The sequence below is a fragment of the Sarcophilus harrisii genome, chromosome 2 (genome assembly GCF_902635505.1).
Source record: "Sarcophilus harrisii chromosome 2, mSarHar1.11, whole genome shotgun sequence".
Lineage (NCBI taxonomy): Eukaryota > Metazoa > Chordata > Mammalia > Dasyuromorphia > Dasyuridae > Sarcophilus > Sarcophilus harrisii.
This window is the reverse complement of record NC_045427.1, coordinates 622,828,283-622,852,461: the sequence shown is the minus strand read 5'-3', so window position 1 is coordinate 622,852,461 and position 24,179 is coordinate 622,828,283. Positions and strand designations below refer to the sequence as shown.

At 32.3% G+C, this 24,179-nt stretch overlaps 1 protein-coding gene across 3 annotated transcripts in view; it reads left to right on the top strand.

The window, feature by feature from the left end:
* The first annotated feature begins 7,697 nt into the window (after positions 1 to 7,697).
* LOC100914928 (scavenger receptor cysteine-rich domain-containing protein SCART1) overlaps positions 7,698 to 24,179 on the top strand; it is a 43,211-nt gene continuing 26,729 nt past the window's right edge. For all 3 annotated transcript variants that reach the window (XM_031956675.1, XM_031956674.1, XM_023498250.2), the window contains exons 1-3: positions 7,698 to 7,882; positions 21,469 to 21,789; positions 23,341 to 23,637. In XM_031956675.1, coding sequence (XP_031812535.1) covers positions 7,816 to 7,882; positions 21,469 to 21,789; positions 23,341 to 23,637 — 685 coding nt within the window. In that variant the 5' untranslated portion in view covers positions 7,698 to 7,815. The remainder of the gene's footprint in view (positions 7,883 to 21,468; positions 21,790 to 23,340; positions 23,638 to 24,179) is intronic.

Below are 24,179 nucleotides of genomic sequence, written 5' to 3'. Positions count from 1 at the left end.
AATATGAAAGAGGGAAGATGGTTAACAACATCTCTCCAGGCTTGCTTAGTTGAGTTTTAGCCTTTAAGATTACAACTTCCAACAGTGCTGTCCTTTCTGGTTTCTGACCCCTTTGTACCTTTTTCATTCTTCCTATTATTGTATCCTAGACTTTCTAGTTTCATTGGACCACCACAGTCTTTGGAATATTGCTTCCCTAAACTTTTCACCTTGAGTTATTCACTTGTGAATCTTATGTTAGACTCAAACTCTTTCTCACTCACTTTCAGGCTCTGACAATTACTGGATCAGATAGAGCCTGCAGTTAACCATTTCCTAGAAGGATGCTTTACCTGATGTCATTAAAGCTCAAGGTAGCTCATGGAGGTAAAGGTTTGGTGGGACAATGCCTGGGGGAGGAACTTTTCGGATCGAGCATAGAAAGGCTCAAGTATAAATCCCCTAGTAGGAGCATGAAATCAGACCCCTGCCTTCTGAGCACTTTCCTCTTCTACAGAGTCAGACAGTATCTATTCAGGCTTTTGTGTAAGTCATGGTCCTATCCTTCATGAAGCTTATGATCTATCAAGATGTTATAATTCTCCTTCCCTCCTCCGCCTCCTCCCCCTCCCCCTCCCCCTCCCTCTCCCCCTGAAGAGGGGGAAATGAAGAGTAGCAAATGGAGATGAATTAAATTGAGATGAATAAATTAAATTCACTCAGATATGATTACTTCTCTATAATATTCTTCAATTTCCATAGACCAAAGTTGAGGAAAGTAATGCTACAAAATTTAATGATTTGTCAGAATTCTTATGTTTATCTCTTGGTCTTGAAAGTCCCAACTATCTCCCTGCAGCTGTGATGACAGCAATTACATTTTCAAAACTCCGAAGCAGATGGGGAAACCACAACCTGTGTGGTTCCTCTGCTTGGGGCCTCCAATCCCCATCATTCTTGCTGAGAAAGCAGTTCCCCTGCCCTACCTCTTTCCTCTCAATGGTACTTTTCCCTCTCTTTAGGAGACCTTCAATTATCTGTTTTTTTTAAAGGGAAGTGGGCATATGGTATATATGCACACACATATAAATACTATGACCTACTTTTAGCTTTATTAAGTTTCCTTTGTGTGGAACTATGCTAAAAGCTCCTTCCTTCTCCTCATTTCTCAACTGTGATGAGTAGACTCATTGAATGTTAGAGCTGGAAGGAATCTAAGACATTTTCTATAGAGATCATCATCATAAAACTAGATTTCTATGATATTCAGGAATGAAAGGAACCTCAAAAAACATTTAGTGCAATCTCTATCTGAACAAGAATTCTCTACATTATACTGCTAACAAGTGGCCATTGAGCTTTCTTTGAAGAACTATAGTTATGGGAAAATTTACAACCTCCTAGGGGATATACTCTAACCTATTCCACTTTTGGATAGCTCTAAAAATTAGTAACTTTTCCTTACTTTAAACTTAAACATGCCTCTCTTCTAATTTCTCTCATTGTTTTCAGTTCTGCTGTGTGGGGCTAAGAATAAAAATCTAATCTCTCTTCCTATCTATCCTAGATGATAGCCCTTCAAATCCTTGTGAGAAGGTATCACTTTCCTGTCCCATCTCACCTGCTCCAAATATTATTTTTTATTTCTACCCCAAATAATCATTTTTGCTACCTAAATATCTCTATTTCCATCAATGGATGCTTTTGTGTCATGATCTCCAAGCATTTAACCATCCACAGACACTTACTATACATGTTTTTCCTAAAATATGGTTCTCAGAACTGTTCTTGATGTGATCTGGTCAGTAGAATATGGTGGCACTTTCTGCTCCCTAGTTTTGTTTAAAGGCAAAAATCATAGTAAGTGGAAGACAGACTAAAATATGGATCTTTTAAATTCAAATTTAGTCTTTTTTCCCGGTAGCCAGAATGAGCAGCCATGTGGCACAGTAGACAGTGCATTGGACTTGTATTTAGTAAAACATCTTAATGAATTCAAATCTAGCCTTAGATACTCACTAGCTGTGTGATCCTGTTTACCTCAGTTTCCTCATATGTAAAATGAGCTGGAAAAGGAAATGGCAAACCACTACAATATCTTTGCCAGGAAAACTCTAAATGGGGTCAGGAAGAGTTGGATATAACCCAAATACCTCAACAACAACTGCTAGCCAGGGGTTCTTAATATAAAATGTTTTTTTCCATTAAAAAGTGCTTTAGTGAAGTTTGGTGAAGGCAATGGAATCCTCCTCATAATATTGTTTTTTAGTACCTAAAATAAAATACATAGGATTCTAAAGGAAGCCAATTATATTGACATGTATTTATCAACACAGTAAAAAAGAAAATAAATTGCACAGATCTTACATTAAGCAATCATGGACCTAGACCATGTTTTCCTCTGCAGTCCTGTAAGTTTTTAGATGAAAAAACTGAGACCCATAGAGATTATTTTCTTCTCCTAGAGGCTGGAAAGAAAATTTAGAAAACATTTAGCCTAATTCCTTCAATTTACAGAAGAAAGACTTGAAGTCTTGAGAGGTGATGTAACAGTTAAGGTTATGCAGTTAATGATGGAGTTATAAGCAAACACCTGTTCTGCAGAATCTAATTTTTTTAAAGTTTTTATTAATACATGTTGTTTTCATATCACCATAATTTTCCCCAAATTAACTTCCTTCACCCTTCCCAGAGAACCATTACACATAACAAATAGTTATTTTAAAAATTATTTTTAATTTTTTTCTCAATTGCAAGTTAAAACAATTTTAAACATTTTTCTTTTAAAGTTTTGGTTTTTAGATTTTTTTTCTTTTAGTTTTAAAGTTTTGAGTTCCAAATTCTCTTCCTTCCTTCACCTCTCACTAAAATTTTAGGCAAACAATTTGATATAGTTTATACATATGCAGTCATGTAAAACACTTTCATATTAGTAATTTTGTATAAGAAAGACTTGAAGAATAAAAAGCCTATATTCAGACAATTCAGACAATATCATTTTTTTCCTCTGGATGCCATTTAAATTGATTTTGCTTTTTGGTTTGTTGCGCATACTTAAAGTACAGGAAAATAAAAACCATTTAGTCCAGAAAATTTAGAGTGACTCTATATATTTACAGCAGATAGTCAAGCCATAAGTATAGAACTGAGTCAAATTCTTTATGCTACTCAATAAAGAAAATACAAATGTTACAATGCCTTCAGGATCATTATTCAATAATCATAAAATCAACATTGAATTGCTCTTTGCATCTTTTTGTCACATTAATTTTAAACTTTACCCAATATATTGTTTATGTCTATAGATTTTTGAGTAATACCAATTGAGTAATACAGATTGTATTGTTATATACACAACCGGTTGTCTATTTTTCAAAGATCACTGCTGTTTTCATCTTCAATTAAGGAAAATGGGATCAAATTTTAGTGATATGAGAAGCTGGCAAAGTGCTTTTTAAAGCAATTCATGCACTGATATGAGGCATCTGAGTCAATTATTAAAGAATATTACCTATCTCTCCTATTTTCAATTTTTATTTAGAGAAGTTAGAATTTAAATCACTTCCCTTGATCTAACTTCTGAAGTTCATTATGTTGACAATATGTAAACTTTCTGTTTCATGTTTGATCCTATATATGCTTTTGTTGCATTGGATTTGTTTTAACTATCTGGATGGCTAGACATTTTCTATATTCTCATTCACAGGTTTTCTTTCTTGTCTATTTTTTTCTTTGTTCTGTTTTGATTCCTCTTATTATTTTAAACTTCTTTACTTTTAAATGATTGATGAAGAATATCAATGATTTATAACATCTCTTATTTTCTAGGTTGAATCCTACATTTCCCTTTTCTTTTTCTGGCCTTTAATCAGGTAATATGATATTCAAGTTTTCTACTTTATCAGTTAAATATTAATGTCATTTCCTATTGCCTTTTTGCATATCTTCAATAGTTTTTTCAAGTTGCTTCCTTGATGATAGTGTTAGACTCATCCTTAGAAGTAATCCTGAATATGAATAGTACCATGGCAAAGGCTGCATCATATTCTGTCACTTGCAGGTTCTAAAATGATTTTATATTCCCTGCCAAATATGCATAAAAATGCATTTATTTCATGATGGTGATAGTAGATAGCAATGTTTAAAAACATTCCTTTTTTTAGGTATGGTTCAAATATTAGTTGTATTTATGTCATCAAACTAGAAAAGAGCTCTTTAACATTGCATTTCAAATATATTAATTTCCCTTCTGAAACCATTTGAAACTTAGGTATTATTTTTGCCTTCTGTTTCATCATTAGATATCACTTCTAGAATTAGTGTCAAGTAGATATTTCTATGCCTTCAGGTTCTTCAGCTTTTACTTCTTCAGATTTAAGAAACTTCTTAGTTCCTGCTCTTATTTTATCTAATGTATGTTTAGAAATGAAGTTATTTCTATAATTGCCTATATATGTAGGAAATGTGAAACTTAGAGCTGAAGATATAGTTGATAAAAATCTGTATGAAGCTTTTATATAATTGGGAAGAGCTATTTCTTTTGTTAAAATATATAATATAATATAATAATATAATAAAAATTATATTGTTATAATATAATAATGATATAAAATAATACTACATAATGAAAGTATTCATATCTTCAGTAAGTTTCATGTGTACTTGTAGCTAGTTCAACATAAGGGTCAATGTCATATTCACCAAAACATCTCCACAAAATCAAGTATTGATATCTCTCATTTGTTTGGATGTATCTTACCTTTTTTGGGTACTCGAACAAGAAAGAGTATCACTTTGTTGTCTTCCACATTATGCTTATTATCATGATGGTTTCCAGTAGGACCATCTTATGACCTTATGTCATTTCATCTATTTAGATTCATTAGTTAGATGAATTTAACAGTTAAATGAATAAAGGCAATAAACTAGGAAGTGTATCCAGAGCTCAATTGTCTTTCAAAATTTCTTTTGTGCCTTCATGAATACTACAGATGGTTGGGGCTCAGAAGACCTATTTTAATAAGTCATGTATGTAATGAATGTCTGTCTGACATTCGTGTATATTGACATTTTTGTTCCCCAAGTCCTATATGGATTGGATTCAGAAGAGGTTATTCCTGTTGTCATTGTTATTGTTTCATTATTATCTTCTTTAATGGGAATCAGAAAGAACTGGCCTCAGGGCAAATTGCTATCCTTTTGCCATTCCTTTTTATTGTAGTTGTTGAATATTCTACAGAAATTTTTGCACAGATAGATAAAATACTTTTGTAGCTGAATAAAATTATTGGGCTGTTTTAAATTTATCAGTTTCCATCAACAAATATGCACAACAGTCACTTTTTGGTGATATTTTACTGACCTAATATTGACTGAGCTCACTTAGACACCTCATATTTGATTTTTTTTCTTAGATCTTAGCTATTTTTTGGAGGGCTAATCAGGAGGTTAATTAATAGTACAACAAATGGCATATAATAGATGTTTAATAAATGTTCTTTCATTCTCTGATTATGTATGCTCATTAATCAGTTTTTATGATTTCTTCATGAAGTGGTATCTGTTTATTTCAAAAAATATTTCTTTAGGCTTTTGATGTTTTTCTTGTTTCCTAAAAACATCTACCAATCCCTTTCTTTTTGGTGACAAAATATTTGTCTTATTGTAGTTGCCTTAGAATAGTGGGCTTTATGTTTTGTTAATATTTTTTAGATTTTCTTTGGGATAATTTCTATATCCATTATAGTATATTTAGATAGTACACATGAAGTTGTTTATTCTTTGAGTATTAATTATTTTAAATATATTTTCCTATTCAGCTTTGATTTCAGGATGCTGAAGTCTCATATTCAGAAACTGCCTTTTCCTTATTGTCTTTAGATTTGATATGTCTTACTTGGAAGAAATAAAATTATTTATAAATATTGTCTTCATCCATGGGTTCAATGTGACTTTGCATTCAAGTTTAAAACATTAACCCTCCATCTTTGCCTTGGTATGGTTAGAGGTTTTATGGCCAAGTCCAAATAACATTTAAGGCTCATTGGAAACAAATTCCACATGATAAAAAACTTTTAATGTTGTTTTCCCCTATATTGGATCCATATAGCTTTGAGGACATATTAAGAGATTAATAAGATATATTAATTTAATTTCCTTTTTACTTTAGAAGTCATGCTTACTTTTATTTAGCTGAGATCATAGTGGATTTAAGGCTAGGCAGAATCACAATAGGCTTAAACCATCTCCCTGAAAAAATCATACTTTATATGAATTATTTTTGAAATTTTTGTTTTAGTGCAATATTATTCTCATTCTACTTGGGTATATTTATGTGTTTGTATTATATGACTAAATCACAAGAGAGGAACTGAATCAAAAGCTTTGTGATAATCAAAAGCAGGATAAATATTATAGCTGCTTTTGGGTAGCTTGTTTAGTAATTATTATATATGTATATAATAATATAAATAAATATATAATATATACATATATAAAACTAGTTGTTCTTTATACTGCTAGAACTTCTTGGCCTACTTTTTTCCTCTTCTCATCCAATATGTTGTTTTATTTAAAATTTAAAAATAAATTTATTTTTTATAATTCTATTATATATAATATATATAATCATACACAGTAATATCACTTATAATAAAAATAATAAAGCAGTAACTTTTTCTCATACCTTTCATAGCACCTAGCATGATACTTACACACAACAAATATTGAGTGAATGTTTCAAGATTGGATTTCTCTAAAATGCACATTTTCTTGCACAATGATAGTCATAAGTACATTTTAGATACAAGTAATTATAAATAAATGAAGAAAATATGAAAACCCTACTGGGTAAGGTCACATCTTAATGAATGTTACTTGGGTATTCATTGGCAGAGCTTGAGTTTAAATAGTTTCTTTGGTTCCAGATTTGGTATTTTTTTTCTAGTAATAATATGTTCTATAACTAAGCAACTAATGCTTCCTTTTCCTTTTGAATATATTGATAGGTAGATATAATTTGTATCAATATTGTCTGATATTGAGTAGATTGCAGTTTTCTGGTTAGATATGAAAAAGATATGATATTGATTGCATATATATAGTATATATATGCACAGATATATGTATATAGCAGTTTCTGAAAGAAAGTAAAGATGAATGACCACATAGCTAAAACCTTTTATGATAAGATTGACTCTTTGAATAGGGCTTAGGTAGTAAATATTAGAGTCAATATATAATTAGTAGTTTTAACTGAACAATTTTTTGAATCTGTAAATAAGGGAGGGAACAAAGGATGGGATCTTAGTAGAATCATGAGTGAGGGATTGGATAATTAATTTATTATGTCATGATTAATGGATGGATTAAGGAAATGGGAAAAAAAAATACTACCCTGGAAAGAGATCTGATTCAAGTGATTGTCTTTATTTTCCCATGTGATTTTTGCTATCATTTTATAAAACATGTCCCAGATAATGTTTCTTTGATAGATATATTTGTTGAGAAGGATCTGTGGAGTGAATTTATAAAAATAGAATCTATGTGTAGTCAGAGGGTTATCAGTGTCTAGAGGAAACCCACAATAACAGGGCCTCTTCACTCATATATGGTGCTATTTGGGGCTGATAACCCCATTGGCTGTTTGACTACACTAATGATAGATGAAACATCTGATAATTTCTGAAAAGGGAACTAGGGTTTCCAATGGCCTCTAATTTGAAGATGTTGTTAGTATTTGTATCTACATATTTATTTCTCAGAATATAATCATTCATCACCCCAGGTGAAGTCTGTTGGAGTCTGTAAAAGTAGGCAGAGGAGGCCAGGTAGGCCATGAAATTGGTTCTTTATATGGTGGGACTTAGGTCTCTCCTCCTTGCTCTCTGGATTGCTCCTGTTGGTAAGTGTCTTCTTCATGGATCATATTGTTTATATTTCTCGAATCCCCTTATTGTGGATTTTTGTTTTATAACTATTCATGGGAGACTCAATGTGAGCAGGCAATGTGTATTATTTATTGTATATTATTCTCAGATTTCCCACATCCCCACCTAATGTTATCTGGCGGTAAATACATAATTCATGTTTATTGAATTAAATGGAATTTATTGGTTTTAGTTCTTTTTCTAACTTTCTTATTGAGATCCAAAGGGTATCTTGCAGACATTTAGGGTTTATTTAAAGCAATCTCTAAATACACCCTTCATTTTCATGCTTTCAGACCTTTGATCTTGAAGTCTCTCACATAAAAATTCTACTCATCTTGTTTTCATTGCTTCATATGTATTTTCCCATATGTGTTTGTATTTTTCTTGTCACTTTTATAGTGGAGAACAAAACATTTCTTTTCCTTAACGTACCACAACTTATTCAACTTCTTGCTTACTCTTGGACATAGAAGTTATTTTTTCTTTTTCATCATTAAAAATAAACTCTGAACTGAAATGTACCATTAGATGTCATTTACTATAGCTTCACTTTACAGATAAAGAAACCAAGGCTCAGAGGAGTTAAATGATTTGTCCAAAGTCTTACAGTAGTGCTAGAAGTAGCATCTGAACTCACGTCTTTTGACTGTAGGCTTTCTGATTCTAATTGTACATCACCAGATTGTGCTCTAAAGAATTATTATTAGCCTATAGTCCCACCAACAAAATTATAAATTATTTATACTTCCATGGTCCCACCTACATTGAATCTTATCTTTTTTTATTAATTCTCTTTTGATTAAATTTATGACATGTAACATCTTACTAGTCTTATTCTACTGTCTCACTGGAGTTGGCTCTAAGTTCTTGATGTTGCTGCTGGTGGATTTCCCTTTGGTAAATCCTACCAAAACTACAGAGACCCTTAATGTGGGCCTGACAGTAAGAAATGTTGGCATTTGAGGATTATCTGAAGCTCAGGATAGCTAAATTCTGAGAGAGTCATTACCAATTTTCTTACAGACTTCTGCATTTTTTTCCATGACAGTAACTTATGAAGATTGCCTCAATATTGAAAAGCTATGTTCTTTTTCAGTAAAAGGAAGATCTATACCAACAAAATCCTTCATTTTTTGAGAAGTGATATATAAGACAGCATCTTACAACTGTCTTAATTTTTTCCTGATTATCAAGAATTTAAACATCTTTAAAAATATATATTAGCAATTTGTACTTAATTTAAATAGATATATATTTATACCCCTTGACCAATTTTTCCTTCATAGAGTATAGGAATTAGAAAGTGATGTCAGACCTTTAAATATTTTACCAGATGCCTGATCCAGACCATCAAATATTTTTTCCAAATCTATTTTTTCCTGATTTTAAATATATGTTTTTTCTCATGGAAAATTCCAGGTCTTTCTAAAAGCAAATTTTGCTCTTTTGTAATCAATAATTTTTTTCTTTGTTCAATGATAAACATTTTCTCTATATTTAAATCAAATATATCATTCTTTTTTCTTCTTTATGTGTTATTGATTTATATTTAGATCACTGGTTCAGTTTGAATTTATTGTAACTTACAGTGTGAAATACAGATTTGAACCCACATTTTCCCTCTAATTCATTTTTCATTGTTTTGTAATCATAAATTTATTAAACTCTAGTCTCTCACACCTTAAGGTCTATTGTTATGTTTTCTATTTTATTGTATAGTTCTCCATTTTTGTCCTGTATAAATTTTTTTTAATGTGCTGTTTAGTTCCAATGGTCTTGTGATGAAGAAAGCCATTTGCACCCAGAAAGAGGACAGTAGGAACTGAATGTGGGCCACAATATAGTATTTTCATTCTTTTTGTTGTTGTTTGATTGTATTTTATTTTCTTTCTCATTTTTTCCCTTTTTGATCTGACTTTTCTTGTGCAGCATATATTTATGGAGATATGTATAGAAGAATTGCATATGTTTAACATATGTTGGATCACTTACCACATAGGGGAGGATGGAGAAAGGAAGGGAAAAAATTAGAACATCGGGTTTTGTAAGGGTGAAAATTGTACACACACACAATAAAAAGCTTTAATTAAAAAAATAAAATGTTTTCTCACTTTCCACATCAGGAGAAACAGTGAATAAATTATTCAAGTAATTTAAAATACAGTATAATCTATATATATTTAAATTTAGGAAATGATCTAATTGACAGATGGCATTTTAAACATTATGAACTTTAAATAATAGACAGAACACCGAAAAGTTATTTGTGTAATGAAAAATGAAATGACTCAACTCTGAAGTTTATGGGTTGTTTTTTTCCACTTAGACCAGCTGAATAAAAATCTTGACAATCTAAAAAAATAAAAAAAAATGCTGTTTTATGAAAATATTTGAAAATCTGATCAAGAGAGTAATATTTCAATTAATTTTTTAAAGCTCTTCTTGAGAGTCTTCCCCTTCCGCTGATTTTTCTTTTGAATATAGTGATGATTTGAATGAAATAGTTCATTGGCATTTTAATTGTTATTCTATTAAATTTATCAATTAACTTGATGAGTGTTAACATTTCCCCACTATATTTGCTTGACTTATTCCCTCCATTTGTTAAATTTTTTTGTTTTTGCCATGATTATTTGTTTGTTTGTTTGTTTATTGGTAGAAATTTTGCACATATTTTGATTAGGTATTACCAAAATATTTGATAAATTTTGTTGTTTTTGCAATTGGTAATACTCCAGACATTTTTCATGAATTTTTTGGTGGAAATCAGAGAATTTTATAATCATATCAAATTGCTTATATATAGGATCATGTTATTTTAGTGTGTGTATTTCATCTTCATTGTCTGTTTTTTTTTAACTGCTTTAATTTCTTCTCATTCCTATACTGATATCATTTTGACCATTTCCAATATGAATGGCAATACTGGAGAGTTTTACTTTAAACTTAATTTTAGTAAATTTTTTTCTAATATTTCTCACTTTTCAGTAATATTAATTCATGATTTTAATGTATAATTCTTACCAAATTAAGGAGAGTTTTTTCTTTTCCTATTTTTAATAACATAAATGAATGCCATACTTTATCAAGAATTTTGTTGCATCGAATATGTTTTCACATGGATTGTATTTCTTTTGCTTGATGTTTTGTTATATTGTTCCTTTTTCTGATTTATATAAACTCTACTCTAGGGCTTACACAGTACTTAGGATGTTAAATGCACTTAATAACTGTTTTTTGTTTGACTGCCTCTTAACATTATTCTTTGTCATAGTTGCCATTTTGAGAGAATTTGAGTACAATTTTATATTATTTATAAGCATTGTATTTGATATTTTTGTATGGTGTAAAGAATTAAAATCATATTCACCTCAAAAAGAACTGGGTTGTCAAACATCATTCCTTGTCTCTTTTGGATAAATATTATTGCTCTTCCAGCATAACACAGTAGAAAGTATGTTACATTTTGCCTCAGAGGACTTGAGTTCAAATACAAGGTATGTCACTTCTTATTTATGTGACCTTTGGCAGGTCATTTTTTTATCCCATTGCTTAGTAAATTGAGAGAATAAGGGCTTGTTATTCAGTCATTTTCAATCATGTTCAACTCTTTATGACCCATTTTGGAATTTAACTGGCAAAGATACTGGAGTTGCTTGATATTTTCTTCTTTGGCTCATTTTATAGATGAGGAAAAAGAGGCAGAGTTAAATGACTTGCTCAGGGTCACATAGCTTCTAAATCTTTGAAGCTAGATTTGAACACAGGTCCTCCTGACTCCAGGCAGAACACTCTATGCATTGGACCACTTAGCTGCTCCAAATAAGGACTTAATAAGTGCTTTTTGAGCAATTGATTAAAATGAATAGAATCCCTTCATTGATATTTCTGATCCTGGCCCATTTTCATAGTATTGATCTTAAATGGTCTGGTATTTCTCCTTCATGACTAGTCTAATTAGGTTTTCTACTTCTTAGTTTTGTAGTATAAACTGTAAATGATCAATAATTTCTTTCAGACTTTAAAATTTATTTATTTTAAAATAGGTCAAAACTTTTGATGACTTAGAAATGACTTTTGCTCTTGTGTTCATAACTTTTCATCCCCAAACTTGGTAATATAGAATTTATTTAATTTTGACTAGAATTGCTTACTAGATATTGCTTTTATTCATCACTTCAATTATTTTCTTAAACCATAGTAGTCTCAGATATTATCTGAGATAGAAACAGGTGGCACAATGGCTAGAATGAATAATTAGGCATTAGAAACTTATTAGCTATGCAACTCTAAGCAAGTCATTTAGGATTCTGTCTGCCTCATTTGCCTCATTTGAAAAATGGAAATAACAATAGCCTTAGCACCCAGGGTTGTGGTGAAATAATATTAAATCTTAAAGTGATATATAAATGTTTGCTATTATGATTATTATTTCCACTTGTTTTCTCTTTTTCTCATTTCTTTATTCCTTTCTTAATTTTTAAAATGAAAAAATCAAGTTACTATTTTTAAAAATCATATAGAATTCTCTGCTGTAAAGTTACCTCTAAGTATTGTTTTGGTTTCATCCACAGATTTGGAAATGCAGCGCATCAATTTTCATTTGATTAAATATCCTATATTTATAATTTTTTTCATCCAGGAATTATTTAATTAATTTTTTTTTAGTTTTCAGTGTGATTCTTTTACTCATGATATCATTATTTAGTGCTAATTTTATTGATTATAATTTATAAAAGGAGAACAAAAGTGTGATATTTACCTTTTTTCTTCATGACCATCGATATGATCATTTCTATGTACATTTCATGTATTTTTGAAGAATGCATATTTACTTTTATCTATTAGATAATAAAATACTCTTTCAAGCTTTATAATTACCCTTACATATCTTTTGCTGAATATATCTTATTCCTGCAGCAATGTGTTAATTTCCCATTAATATTGTTTTTGCTACATTTAGTTTTGTAAGTATTTGAGATTTTCAGTGGTTAATATCACTATAAATTTTTGTCACATATTTTAATAAACCAATGGATCTATAATATCATCACTATGGGCATTCCCTCCCATCTGTGGGCATTATGGACTTTTCTTTTGCAGTTATGATGCAGATCATAACATGCTGTCAATCTATGCTAGACTCAACTATGCCAGAGATGGTATTTCCAATCCAATGTCTTAAAGGTCTATCTTGAAATCTCTTGATATCATAAGATTGATAAAAGAATACATAAGCTATTCTCTTTTCCCTCACTTTGTCTCATTTTCCTTTATATGGCATGTTTTTTAATGATATCTTTAATACTACTTTTTGCACATTTTTACAATATTTTACAATATTACAATAAATAATTATGTATTTACAAATACAAATATTTTACAATGTTTTACAATAATTAAGTAATTAGAGGATCTGGTATAACATCTTTGGTTTTCTACTTACAATCTTTACCAACCAGTGCATATTAGAATCTCTGTTAGTCTCAAATTATAAAATAAGGGGGCTGAGCAAGATAACCATTTAAGAGACCTTCTAGTTCAAAACATATGATCCTATATGGTTCTATAATGTCCATTACTTTTGGAATAAAAATCAACACTAATTATCTGGAGGCAATATTATTTCATCACATGCCATCTAACATTATCCAAAAAGTCAATGTCAAAATAATGGGCCAAATCAATGATATAATTAATATATTATTAATAATTGAGAGGTCCTAAAACAAGGGTATTTCTCTTATTATACCTTCTAAGGTACATTGTTTAGTTAGAAACTCGGGCTTATTAAATAAGTGTAATTTTCCAAAGACTTTATGACTTGATTTCCTTTTCTGGCATGAACATGAATGATTATTTACTCTGAGTGTGTATCTCAGATATACATACTAATACTTAATGAACTCTAGAGGTTGTTGATCCAACTACAGATTATAGTCTTGACATTTCTTAATATGTTTTGTTTTTCTTTTTTTTTTAATTAAAACTTTTTATTTTCAAAATATATGCATGGATAATTTTTCAACATTGATGCTTGCAAAACCTTCTGTTCCAGTTTCCCCTCCCATATAATCCAATATATGTTAAACATGGTAGAAATATATGTTAAATCCAGTATTTGCATACATATTTATATAATTATCTTGTCACAAAAGAAAAATCTGATCAAATGGAAAATAATGAAAAAAAATAAAATTTAAGCAAACAACAACAAAGAATGAAAATGCTATGTTGTGAACCACAATCATTTTCCACAGTCCTCTCTCTGGGTGTAGATAGCTCTCTTCATCCCGAGATCATTGGGACTAATCTGAATCATCTCATTGTTGAAGAGAGCCATGTCCATCAGAATTGATCATCGTATAATCTTCTTGTTGCCATGTACAATGAACTCCTGATTATGCTCATTTCACTTAGTCAGTTAATGTAGGTCTCTCCAAGCTTTTCTGAATTCATCCTGCTGATTGTTTCTTACAGAACAATAATATTCTATAACATTCATATACTGTAACTTATTCATTCATTCTCCAACTGATGGGTATCCACTCAGTTTCCAGTTTCTTGTCACTACAAAAAGGGCTGCCACAAACATTTTTACATATGTGGGTCCCTCTCTTTGGAATATAATCCCAGTAGAAACCCTGCTGGATCAAAGGGTATGTAGTTTGGTAACTTTGGATGGATCTGTTCCCAATTCTACTAATAATATATTAATGTCCCGATTTTCCCACATCCCTCCAACATTTGTCATTATATTTTCCTGTTGTCTTAGTCAATTTGAGAGGTGGGAAGTGATATCTCAGAGTTGTCTTAATTTGCATTTCTCTGATCAATAGTGATTTGGAGCACCTTTTCATATGAATAGAAATAGTTTCAATTTCTTTATCTGAAAATTGTCTGTTCATATCCTTTGACCATTTATCAATTGGAGAATGGCTTGAGTTTTTATAAATTTGAGCAATTCTTTATACATTTCAAAAATAAGGCCTTTCTTAGAACCCTTGAATGTAAAAATGTTTTCCCAGTTTATTGCTTTCCTTCTAATCTTGTCTGCATTAGTTTTGTTTTGACAAATGCTTTTTAACTTGATATAATCAAAATTATCTATTTTGTGATCAATAATGATCCCCAGTTCTTCTTTGGTCACAAATTCCTTCCTCCTCCACATATTCGAGAGGTAAACTACCTATATTCTTCTAATTTGCTTATAATGTCACTCTTTATGTTCAGATCATGAGCCCATTCGACCTTACCTTGGTATGTGGTATTAGATGTGGGTCAGTGCCTAGTTTCTACCATACTAATTTCCAATCTTCCCAGCAGTTTTTGTCAAATAGTGAGTTCTTATCCCCAAAGCTGAGGTCTTTGGGTTTGTCAAACACTAGATTACTATAGTCATTGACTATTGTCCTGTAAACCTATTCCACTGACCAACTACTCTATTTCTTAGCCAGTATCAAATGATTTTGATGACCACTGCTTTATAATATAGTTGTAGGTCTGGCCCATGTAAGCCACCTTCATTTGCATTTTTCATTAATTCCCTTGAAATTCTTGACCTTTTATTCTTCCAAATGAACTTTATTATTATTTTTTTCTAGATCTGTAAAATAATTTCTTTGGAGTTTGATTGGCTGCTTTGTTTTACTTGTGTGGATTATGGAATTAAGTTTTTGAGTGATTAAGGATTTTATGTGAGCTTGGTGCTCAATGTGATTCTCAAACAGGAATTTCTGGAAGACCCTGTCATCTATATGGAATTCCTTTTTGACTTAGACCCTGTATTAGACCTTTTCTGTGACAGTGGTAAATGTCCATAGCAAGTAGATCTTTCTATTTTATGATTCACTTGTAATTAATAATCAAGGGTTTGTCAAACAAGATTATTTCTACATACATTCAAGGTACCTTGTATATTTATTTAACTTTCAGGACTATTGTTATTCAATTGTTTAATTATATTCAGTAATTAGAGGAAAGATTGGGGGGGGGTGCGCCAGGAAAGGTCTCTACACTAAACTCTGGGAATCTAAATAGAAAAAGTGAGAATAGCTCCTACACGCAAACTCACAGATCCTAATCTGGATTAGGAACGTATGCAGGTTAAGTACTAACTAAAATTCTCTCTTCCAACAAGATTTCTTCCATGAACATGTCAAATTTATGTATTATTAATTGAAAAATATAAAAACAGAAGCAATTTTCTTTGGTGACCTGATTATTTGCAGCAAGTGAGGAAGCAGGGCAACATATACTCACTTTAATCATGATTTTTACATTCAAGGATTTCATATGATTAGAGGAGAAAACACATAAAAGAGACTTTACTTGGTAATTTTAGGACAGATGGAAAAACCCATGGATTCCCAGGTCAGATGATTATGACAGTACATTGCAGAATGCAAATGCAAATCAGATGGAAAGGTTTGATTTAGGAGGCAGTGGCAGGACACATAGTAATGCCTGATATTTCTCCATCTAATTAGAAGGAATAGAGTTCTTGATTCCAATTTCATCCAAATTCTGTGACCAGTCACATGACCATATAGAAATTACTAAGTGAGAATACCCCCCAACAGGGATTAAGTCTTTCTACTTTCTGGCCAACCCAGATAGGTTTTTGATGACCAGGATCCAGGAGAGGCATAAAGGAAGAAAACAAGGTGCTCCAGGATTGGTCAGTGTTCCTGTAGCATGGACCATTCTGAATGTGTTCCAGGAAGTCTTGGGGTTAAGACAGGACAAATCCTTGCCCTAAGGAACTAAGATTCTCCTGAGCAAAAGATAATTTATGCAAATATGTAAAATATGTATATGTATGTATGTATATGTATGTATATGTATATCTATGTATAAATATATATATGTGTGTGTGTTTGTATATCTACATATACATAGAGACAGTTTGGCATGGTGGATAAAGATCTGACCTTGGAATCAGGATAGCTGTAGGTTCAAATCTTAATTTTGATATTTATTGACTGTTTAACCCTGGACAAATTGCTTAAATTTTCATTTCCCCAACATCTCTTTAAGATTATATGTTTTATGGAAGGTGTTGATTTGCTTTTGTGGAAAATGTTTCCTCTCTGTTACAGTGCAGTCATTTCAGTTATGATCTGACCCCATTTGGGGTTTTTATGGCAAAGATACTGGAACAGTTTGCCATTTCCTTTTCCAGCTCAGGGTTAAATGACTTATCCAGATTCATACAGCTAATAAGTGTTTGAGGCTGGGTTTGACTCCCATCTTGGCACTCTACAGACTGCACTACCTTACTGCCCTGTTTCCTCATTACACGTTTTTCATTATCAATGTGTTCTGATCTCATTCACCTCAAATTTAGGGTTCAGTTGAGCTGGATTTCTATGGGAATCAAACATTTCAAGCAGAAGAGATAAGGAAAAAGAACTTTACTGGCATATTCAAAGGCCTAGTGATGAGAGGTGGAATGTACCTAGAACTGCAAATAGTCTAGTTTGGCCATGAGTTTTGGGAAGACCCTGTTATCTATAGGGAATTCCTTTTTGCCTTAGGCTTCATGTATGCCTTCTGTGATAGTGGCAATATTTGTAGGAAGCACAGATTTTTCTATTTTATGATTCAGTTGTTATGTTATATTATATATAATATATATATATATATATAATAGTTCCCTCTAATCCATGAGAAGAAATAATGTGCAAAGAGTCAGAAAAAAATGGAGCCATATTAGGAAGAGATTTACATGCTAGAGATATTTCTATTTTTTTATTTTACTCTAGAAAAGAATAACATATTATAAACTGGATGATGATATAGTGGGCATGTTGTCAAGAGAATTCTTTTTCATATATTTTAGAAGACGTCCCATCTGAAGTCTGTGATAACCCTGAGATTCTGTGTTTTCACGAGGTGGAGGGAGCAAAGCTTGTTGTTGTTTGTCTTTTGTTCAAAGAGAACCATGACACCAAGGAGGTGATGCTATGATGTGAACAAGAATTGGATTTAAGTGAGGTCTGTGCAAGGTCACCTGCCTCACTTTCCCTCCAGAGCTATCTGGGTCCAGTGGCAAGATATGGATCAGGACAACTGGAGATGACCCTGGATGCAATGGGAAACCTTGGCCTTTTTAAGTTAAGGTCTTTATTTGACTGAGGTTTCACTCATTCAGTGATGAAGGCTAGCTAGCAACTGAGGTAAAGAATCTCCTCTTTCATCTAGTCCAAAGAAATCTTAATAAGTAAATGAATGAATCTAGGAGCTGAAAGGACAGAAGGAAAATATAAGAGGAAGACAGGAAGAGATTGAGTTACAGACAGAGAAGATGAGGTCAAAAGATGAACAAACCAAGTCACAGGAATAGCAGAATGAGTCAAGAAGGCAGAAGATGACATCATAGTAGAAGGAGGAGGAGGGGGCATTGGGGGTCACAGTATAAAAGGGTAGAAAGACAAAGCAAACAGGGTAGCAGTTTTTTGAACGAGTGACATTTCTAGCTTATCTCTTTCTCTTGCTATTCAATGAGTATTTTCAGCTCTATGAGATAGTATGCTAAATTTGATAGAATATTAGGGGAATTCTCATGTGGTTTTTTGCTCTCTTTTAGAAGGATGACCACAATATCCTGGAGCCTGAGGTTTGATGATTTTCACCATTTTGTTCTGTCCTCATCTGTAGGAATCTAACTTGGTCTTCTTCAATCTCTTTCCTAGTCTGGCCTGGATCTGGGGTCTGGATTTTGCTAAAGTCTGGATGGAGCTAAGGCAGACCTTGCCCTCACCATACACGTGATACACATTTTCCTTAGTATTCCGAGTTAGACTTGGTCTTTGATAGTGGTGAGGCTTTACAATTATAGTGAGTATATATTGCTGTGCCTTATGCCTCACTTGCAATTACTAATCAAAATATCACAAAAGTAAATTACTTCTGTTTTTATGTCTTTTAAAAATATTGTATGAAAATAGATAATTTTGATTATATTAAGTGAAACCTGGTAAAATACTTTTACATCCAAGCATTCTGATAAAGGCTTCATTTCTAAACTATATAGAGAATTGACTCAAATTTATAAGAATACAAGCCACTCTTGAATTGATAAATTATATGAATAGAAAGTTTTCAGATGAAAAAATTAAAACCATTAAATCACTACTATCAGAGAAATGCAAATTAAGACAATTCTGAGATACCACTACACACCTCTCAGATTGGCTAAAATGACAGGATAAGTAATGATGAAAGTTGGAGAGCATGTGGGGAAAGGGGACCAATACATTGTTGGTGGAGTTGTAACTTATCCAACCATTCTGGAAAGCAATATAGAACTATGTCCAAAGGACTAACAAACAGTGCATACCCTTTGATCCAGCAGTGCCTCTATAGGATCTGTAAGCCAAGGAGATCATAAAAAAGGAAAAGGACCCACATGTGCAAAAAGCAGCTCTTTTTGTAGTGGCTAGTAACTGGAAAGTGAGTGGATACCCATCAGTTGGAGATTGGCTGAATAAGTTATAGTATATGAATGTTATGGAATATTATTATTCTATAAGAAATGATCAGTAGAATGATTTAAGAGAGGCCTGGAGAGACTTACATGAAGTGATGCTAAGTGAAGTGAGTAGATCCAAAAGAACATTGTATACAGCAACAAGTTTATACTATGATCAGTTCTGATAGATGTGGCTTTTTTCATCAGTGGGAGGATTCAGGCCCGTTCCAATGTTCTTGTGATTGAGAAAGCTATCTGCACCATACAGATGATTGTGGGGACTGATTGTGGATCACAATATAATATTTTCATTTTTGTTGTTGTTTGCTTGCATTTTTTCATATTTTTTCCCTTTTGGTCTGATTTTTCTTGTACAACATGATAATTGTGGAAATATAATAGAAGAATTGCACATTAACCATGTCTGAATATGTTGATCTCTTTCTGTATTTAAAGTTCCTCTTCTCTGGGTCTAGAAATGAGTAGCATTTTCATTGTCATTCTTTTGGATTGCTGCTTTATCATTGCATTGCTTGGCCTTTAAAAAGTTTTTGTTTCTATAATGTTATCATATAAATTGTTTTCCTAAGACTGCTCATTTTGTTCTGCCTCATTTCACAGAGGTCTTCCCAAGTCCTTCAACAATTTATAACTTTCTGAAATTATTTGAAATTGCTTTCTGCAATGGCTGAATCAATTCACAGTTCCATTGACAATGTGCCTGTTTTCCTGTAACCCCTTCAGTATTTGTCATTCTTTTATTATCTTTGCATCTAAGATAGAACCTTGTAGTTACTTTATTTAAAATTTTTCCAATTATTGGTCATTTAGAACATTTTTCATATGATTGTTGGTAACTTGAATCTTTTCATTTCAAAACTGCCTGTTCTTTATATTACCATATTGACTTTTGATGATTGTAAAATATCCTTTCTAATGATTTCTAAATGATGTAAAATATCCTTTTAGTAATATAGCCTAAAGCTTTGCCAGGAATTGAATTGAATTGCCAGTTCATTGGTCTAGCCTCTAAAAATTTTACCTTGTTCCCTTTTTTGAAATACAAAGTAGCAGTTGCCCATCTCAAGTATTGTGATGCATTTTGTTCTTCATGATTTTTCAAAAATCACTGACACATGTTCAGTAATCAACTCTGCCAAAAACCATGGCAGGAATTTGTAAAATTACACCCTGTCATTAACATTATTATTCAAAAAAAATACTAGAATGACAACCAATTGATCAGATTTATAATGTAGAAACTAAAGATTTGAGAGAGTCTGCACAAAGTAAAAGAAATAAAATGTGGCCCAATGATTTTCGTGGGGATGCACAAAGTATACCATGAAATAATTTTTGACCAAAACTAATATGTCTCCATATTGGTCATTTCCCCCTTAATCCATTTTCTGGATCTTTCTTGTATCTTTAAATCCTAGCTTCATTTCCTCACCTGACTTTAAAAAAATCTATATGCACTTTTATTTTCTCAGTATCTTTGAACATCATCAAACATTGGTTAAATTATTTAATGCCTCTTTCATTCATTTAAAAGTGTGTTTAGATATCTTACATTCTTTCTGTATTGTAAGTGATGCTTCAGCTGTCTCACTCCATAGTATTTTTATTTTTTGTGTTAGTGATCTTAATTTTGATTGTTTTTCTTCTTTGTAATTACTTTTGGTTTTCATTTTTTTTCTATTTGGCTTAAAGAAGAAGAGAATAGAAAGTGACTGACTCCTACCACCTCTAACCCCAACTTTGTACCAGCTAGGAATTCATTTTTACAGATTTGGTAACAGGTTTGGAGAAGCTATGACTTTTAGGTTAGACAATTGATAAGTGACAGAATCCTGGTCTTTTGATAATAGGTTCAATTCTCTTTCTTTGTTTTTTCATCATTACCCCCCCACACACACTTTTTACCATGTGAAGAGTGATGCTCACTTAAGGACAGTTTTATTTTAACAGAAATATTATAATTTGTAACATCAAAGGGGAGATTACAGAAAAATGATTTTATATTAAATTTTTCATGGTATGGATACTCTATCCTAATTAATGTATGTTTATTTCAAAAAGGAGAAGCTGTGATGGAGCTGAAACTGGCATTCAGACCAAATCCCTGTGATGGAGTAGTGTTGGTTAAACACCAAGGGAACTGGGGTTTTGTGTGTAATGAAGTCTGGACATTGGCAGAGGCTTCTGTGATCTGTCGGCAGCTGGGCTGTGGAAATGCAATTGGTGCTCCCAAATATGTTCCCTTGCCTGGAGAGAGTCTTCAGCCATGGCTCCATGGAGTGTCCTGTAAAGGCAATGAGTCAACTTTCTGGGAATGTGATCTTGGGGAATGGAGTCAGAAAAATTGCTCCTATGAATGGGTTGTCGTAGTTCTTTGTTCAAGTAAGTCATGTTATTCATTTTTGTAAGAAAACCTCGAGTGAAAAATTAAATTAATTGTTTTTGGGTTATCTATCTTTCTAACTGTTTATAATCTATTGATCTATCTATCACTGAGATATTTTTGCCACTTGGTTGTGGCACATGGGAAAATCCAATGAGCACTATCCTAAAGAAAATGAAATTGAAAGTTCTAAGATCTACTTGTTCATCAGTCAGACTCAATCATCCCTTCCCTTGATCCCCAGATCAAAGTAGGAGTAAAAATGGGAATGAAAATAGTAGGTTCGGAAACCATAAGATTGAACAAGTAGAGGTCACGTGATAGGAATGAGGTACTTGAATGAACTGAACCAGCTACACCCAGAGAAAGAACTCTGGGAGATGACTAAAAACCATTACATTGAATTCCCAATCCCTATATTTATGCACACCTGCATTTTTGATTTCCTTCACAAGCTAATTGTACAATATTTCAGAGTCTGATTCTTTTTGTACAGCAAAATAACGGTTTGGTCATGTATACTTATTGTGTATCTAGTTTATATTTTAATATATTTAACATCTACTGGTCATCCTGCCATCTGGGGGAGAGGGTGGGGGGTTAGAGGTGAAAAATTGGAATAAGAGGTTTGGCAATTGTTAATGCTGTAAAGTTACCCATACATATAACCTGTAAATAAAAGGCTATTAAAGGAAAAAAAAAAGAAAACTCATGTCCCAGAAGTCAGTTTTATATTTTCACAAAAGAATTTGGGTTGTGGTGACCAAAAACAATCACACCCACATTTCTGTTATGCTATGTATAGCAGCATAACTATCCACCATACATTCAGTACATCTGAACTTAGCTATATCGTACTAATGACTAGCCCTTAAATACTTTACAAATTGAATTGCACTTCTATTAGAGGCTGAATTGATAAAATAAATTACTATATCTTGTAGGTTAAGATTTGGGTTCTGCAATTGTAGCCGTTACAAATTACCTGAAAACCTTTTTATATTGCATTTCTTATGGCTATATTTTACAACTACCCTAATAAAAAATTCTATACAAAAAAAAAAAAGGGAATGAGGTACTTGTATCGAACAAATATTTTTTGAATGGATAAATAAATGAAGACAGTAATGAACAAATAAATGAGTCAGGTGATGACCTTTGACATCCTTTTAATTAAATTTTACCATGAAGCCCTTCATTTCCCCCCTCCCACAAAAACACAAAAACAGGAAATCACAGTAGTCAATTTTCACAGTGCAGTTTGGGATGAACCAGCACAACTCATTGCCTAAAAGTGACATATTATTGAACCATTCAAGTAGGTTCTCTTCAGAGTTTATATATAACATTCCAATTGTAACTACTTGATAGAAGCTAAAGATGTTAGCTAAGATGTTAGCATAAGAGGTTCTGTTACAATTGGGTTCCTATTTGGTTGACCAAAGCAGGCAAATGCAGAATTCCAAAATATTTATATAAGATCATGGTTTTGAACTAAATTGTTGCTCTGTATTGTCTGCTCTCTCTTATCTGGACTGGTACTTTTACAGATGGAACCTTTCGGGAAATCAGACTGCTGAAGGGGAACAGTCCCTGTGCTGGGCTTCCTGAGATAAGAAATGAGAAGGGCATAGACAGATTGTGTGGCCTCCATATGGAAGAGGCAACTGTGTTTTGCCAGGAGCTGAGATGTGGCCCAGCTGTCCAAGCTCCCAGAAAAGGTCTGGGTGATAGTCAGAAATACATGACTTGTAAAGGGACAGAGCCAACAATTCGAAATTGTAGGTTGAACAATAAGTTCCGGAGTGGCTGCTCCCTCCAGATGGATGATGAAGTCATTTGTGCAGGTAAATCTAACTTGATTCTCTGATTTTTTTTTCTTCTCCCATCATTTTGGAATATGGTTCTAGTAGAGTATGTCATTTAAGAATAAAAGATCAAAAGAAAAGGAATAATAGAATAGCCTTTTATATTAAGATCATATATTCATGTTAGAAAATGTTTGTTTTTTATTTGCAAAGAGGACCGATAACATCATGAGGAAGATATCTTGACTTGTGTGTGAATTAGCTTTAAATGAGGTAGCCTCATTTTCTCTTCCAGTGTCATCCAAATTCACTGGCAAAACAAAGGTCAAGATGACTGTTTTTGTTAGGAAATATATGGACCTAATCAAGGAAACATGATGACATATTTGGATGAGGATCAGTGGAGAGAATATAGGAAAGTCACAATGTGCATTGTGGACCACTTGGACTGAAAAAGTGAAAATAGATGCAGACTTCATTCAGATTGGCCCACCAGAAACATGCTCTTCATACACTAATGAAAGACTTATTTTTTTTCTTCTCAATATGTTCAAACTTTCTTCTCAAGGCAGATGAAATAA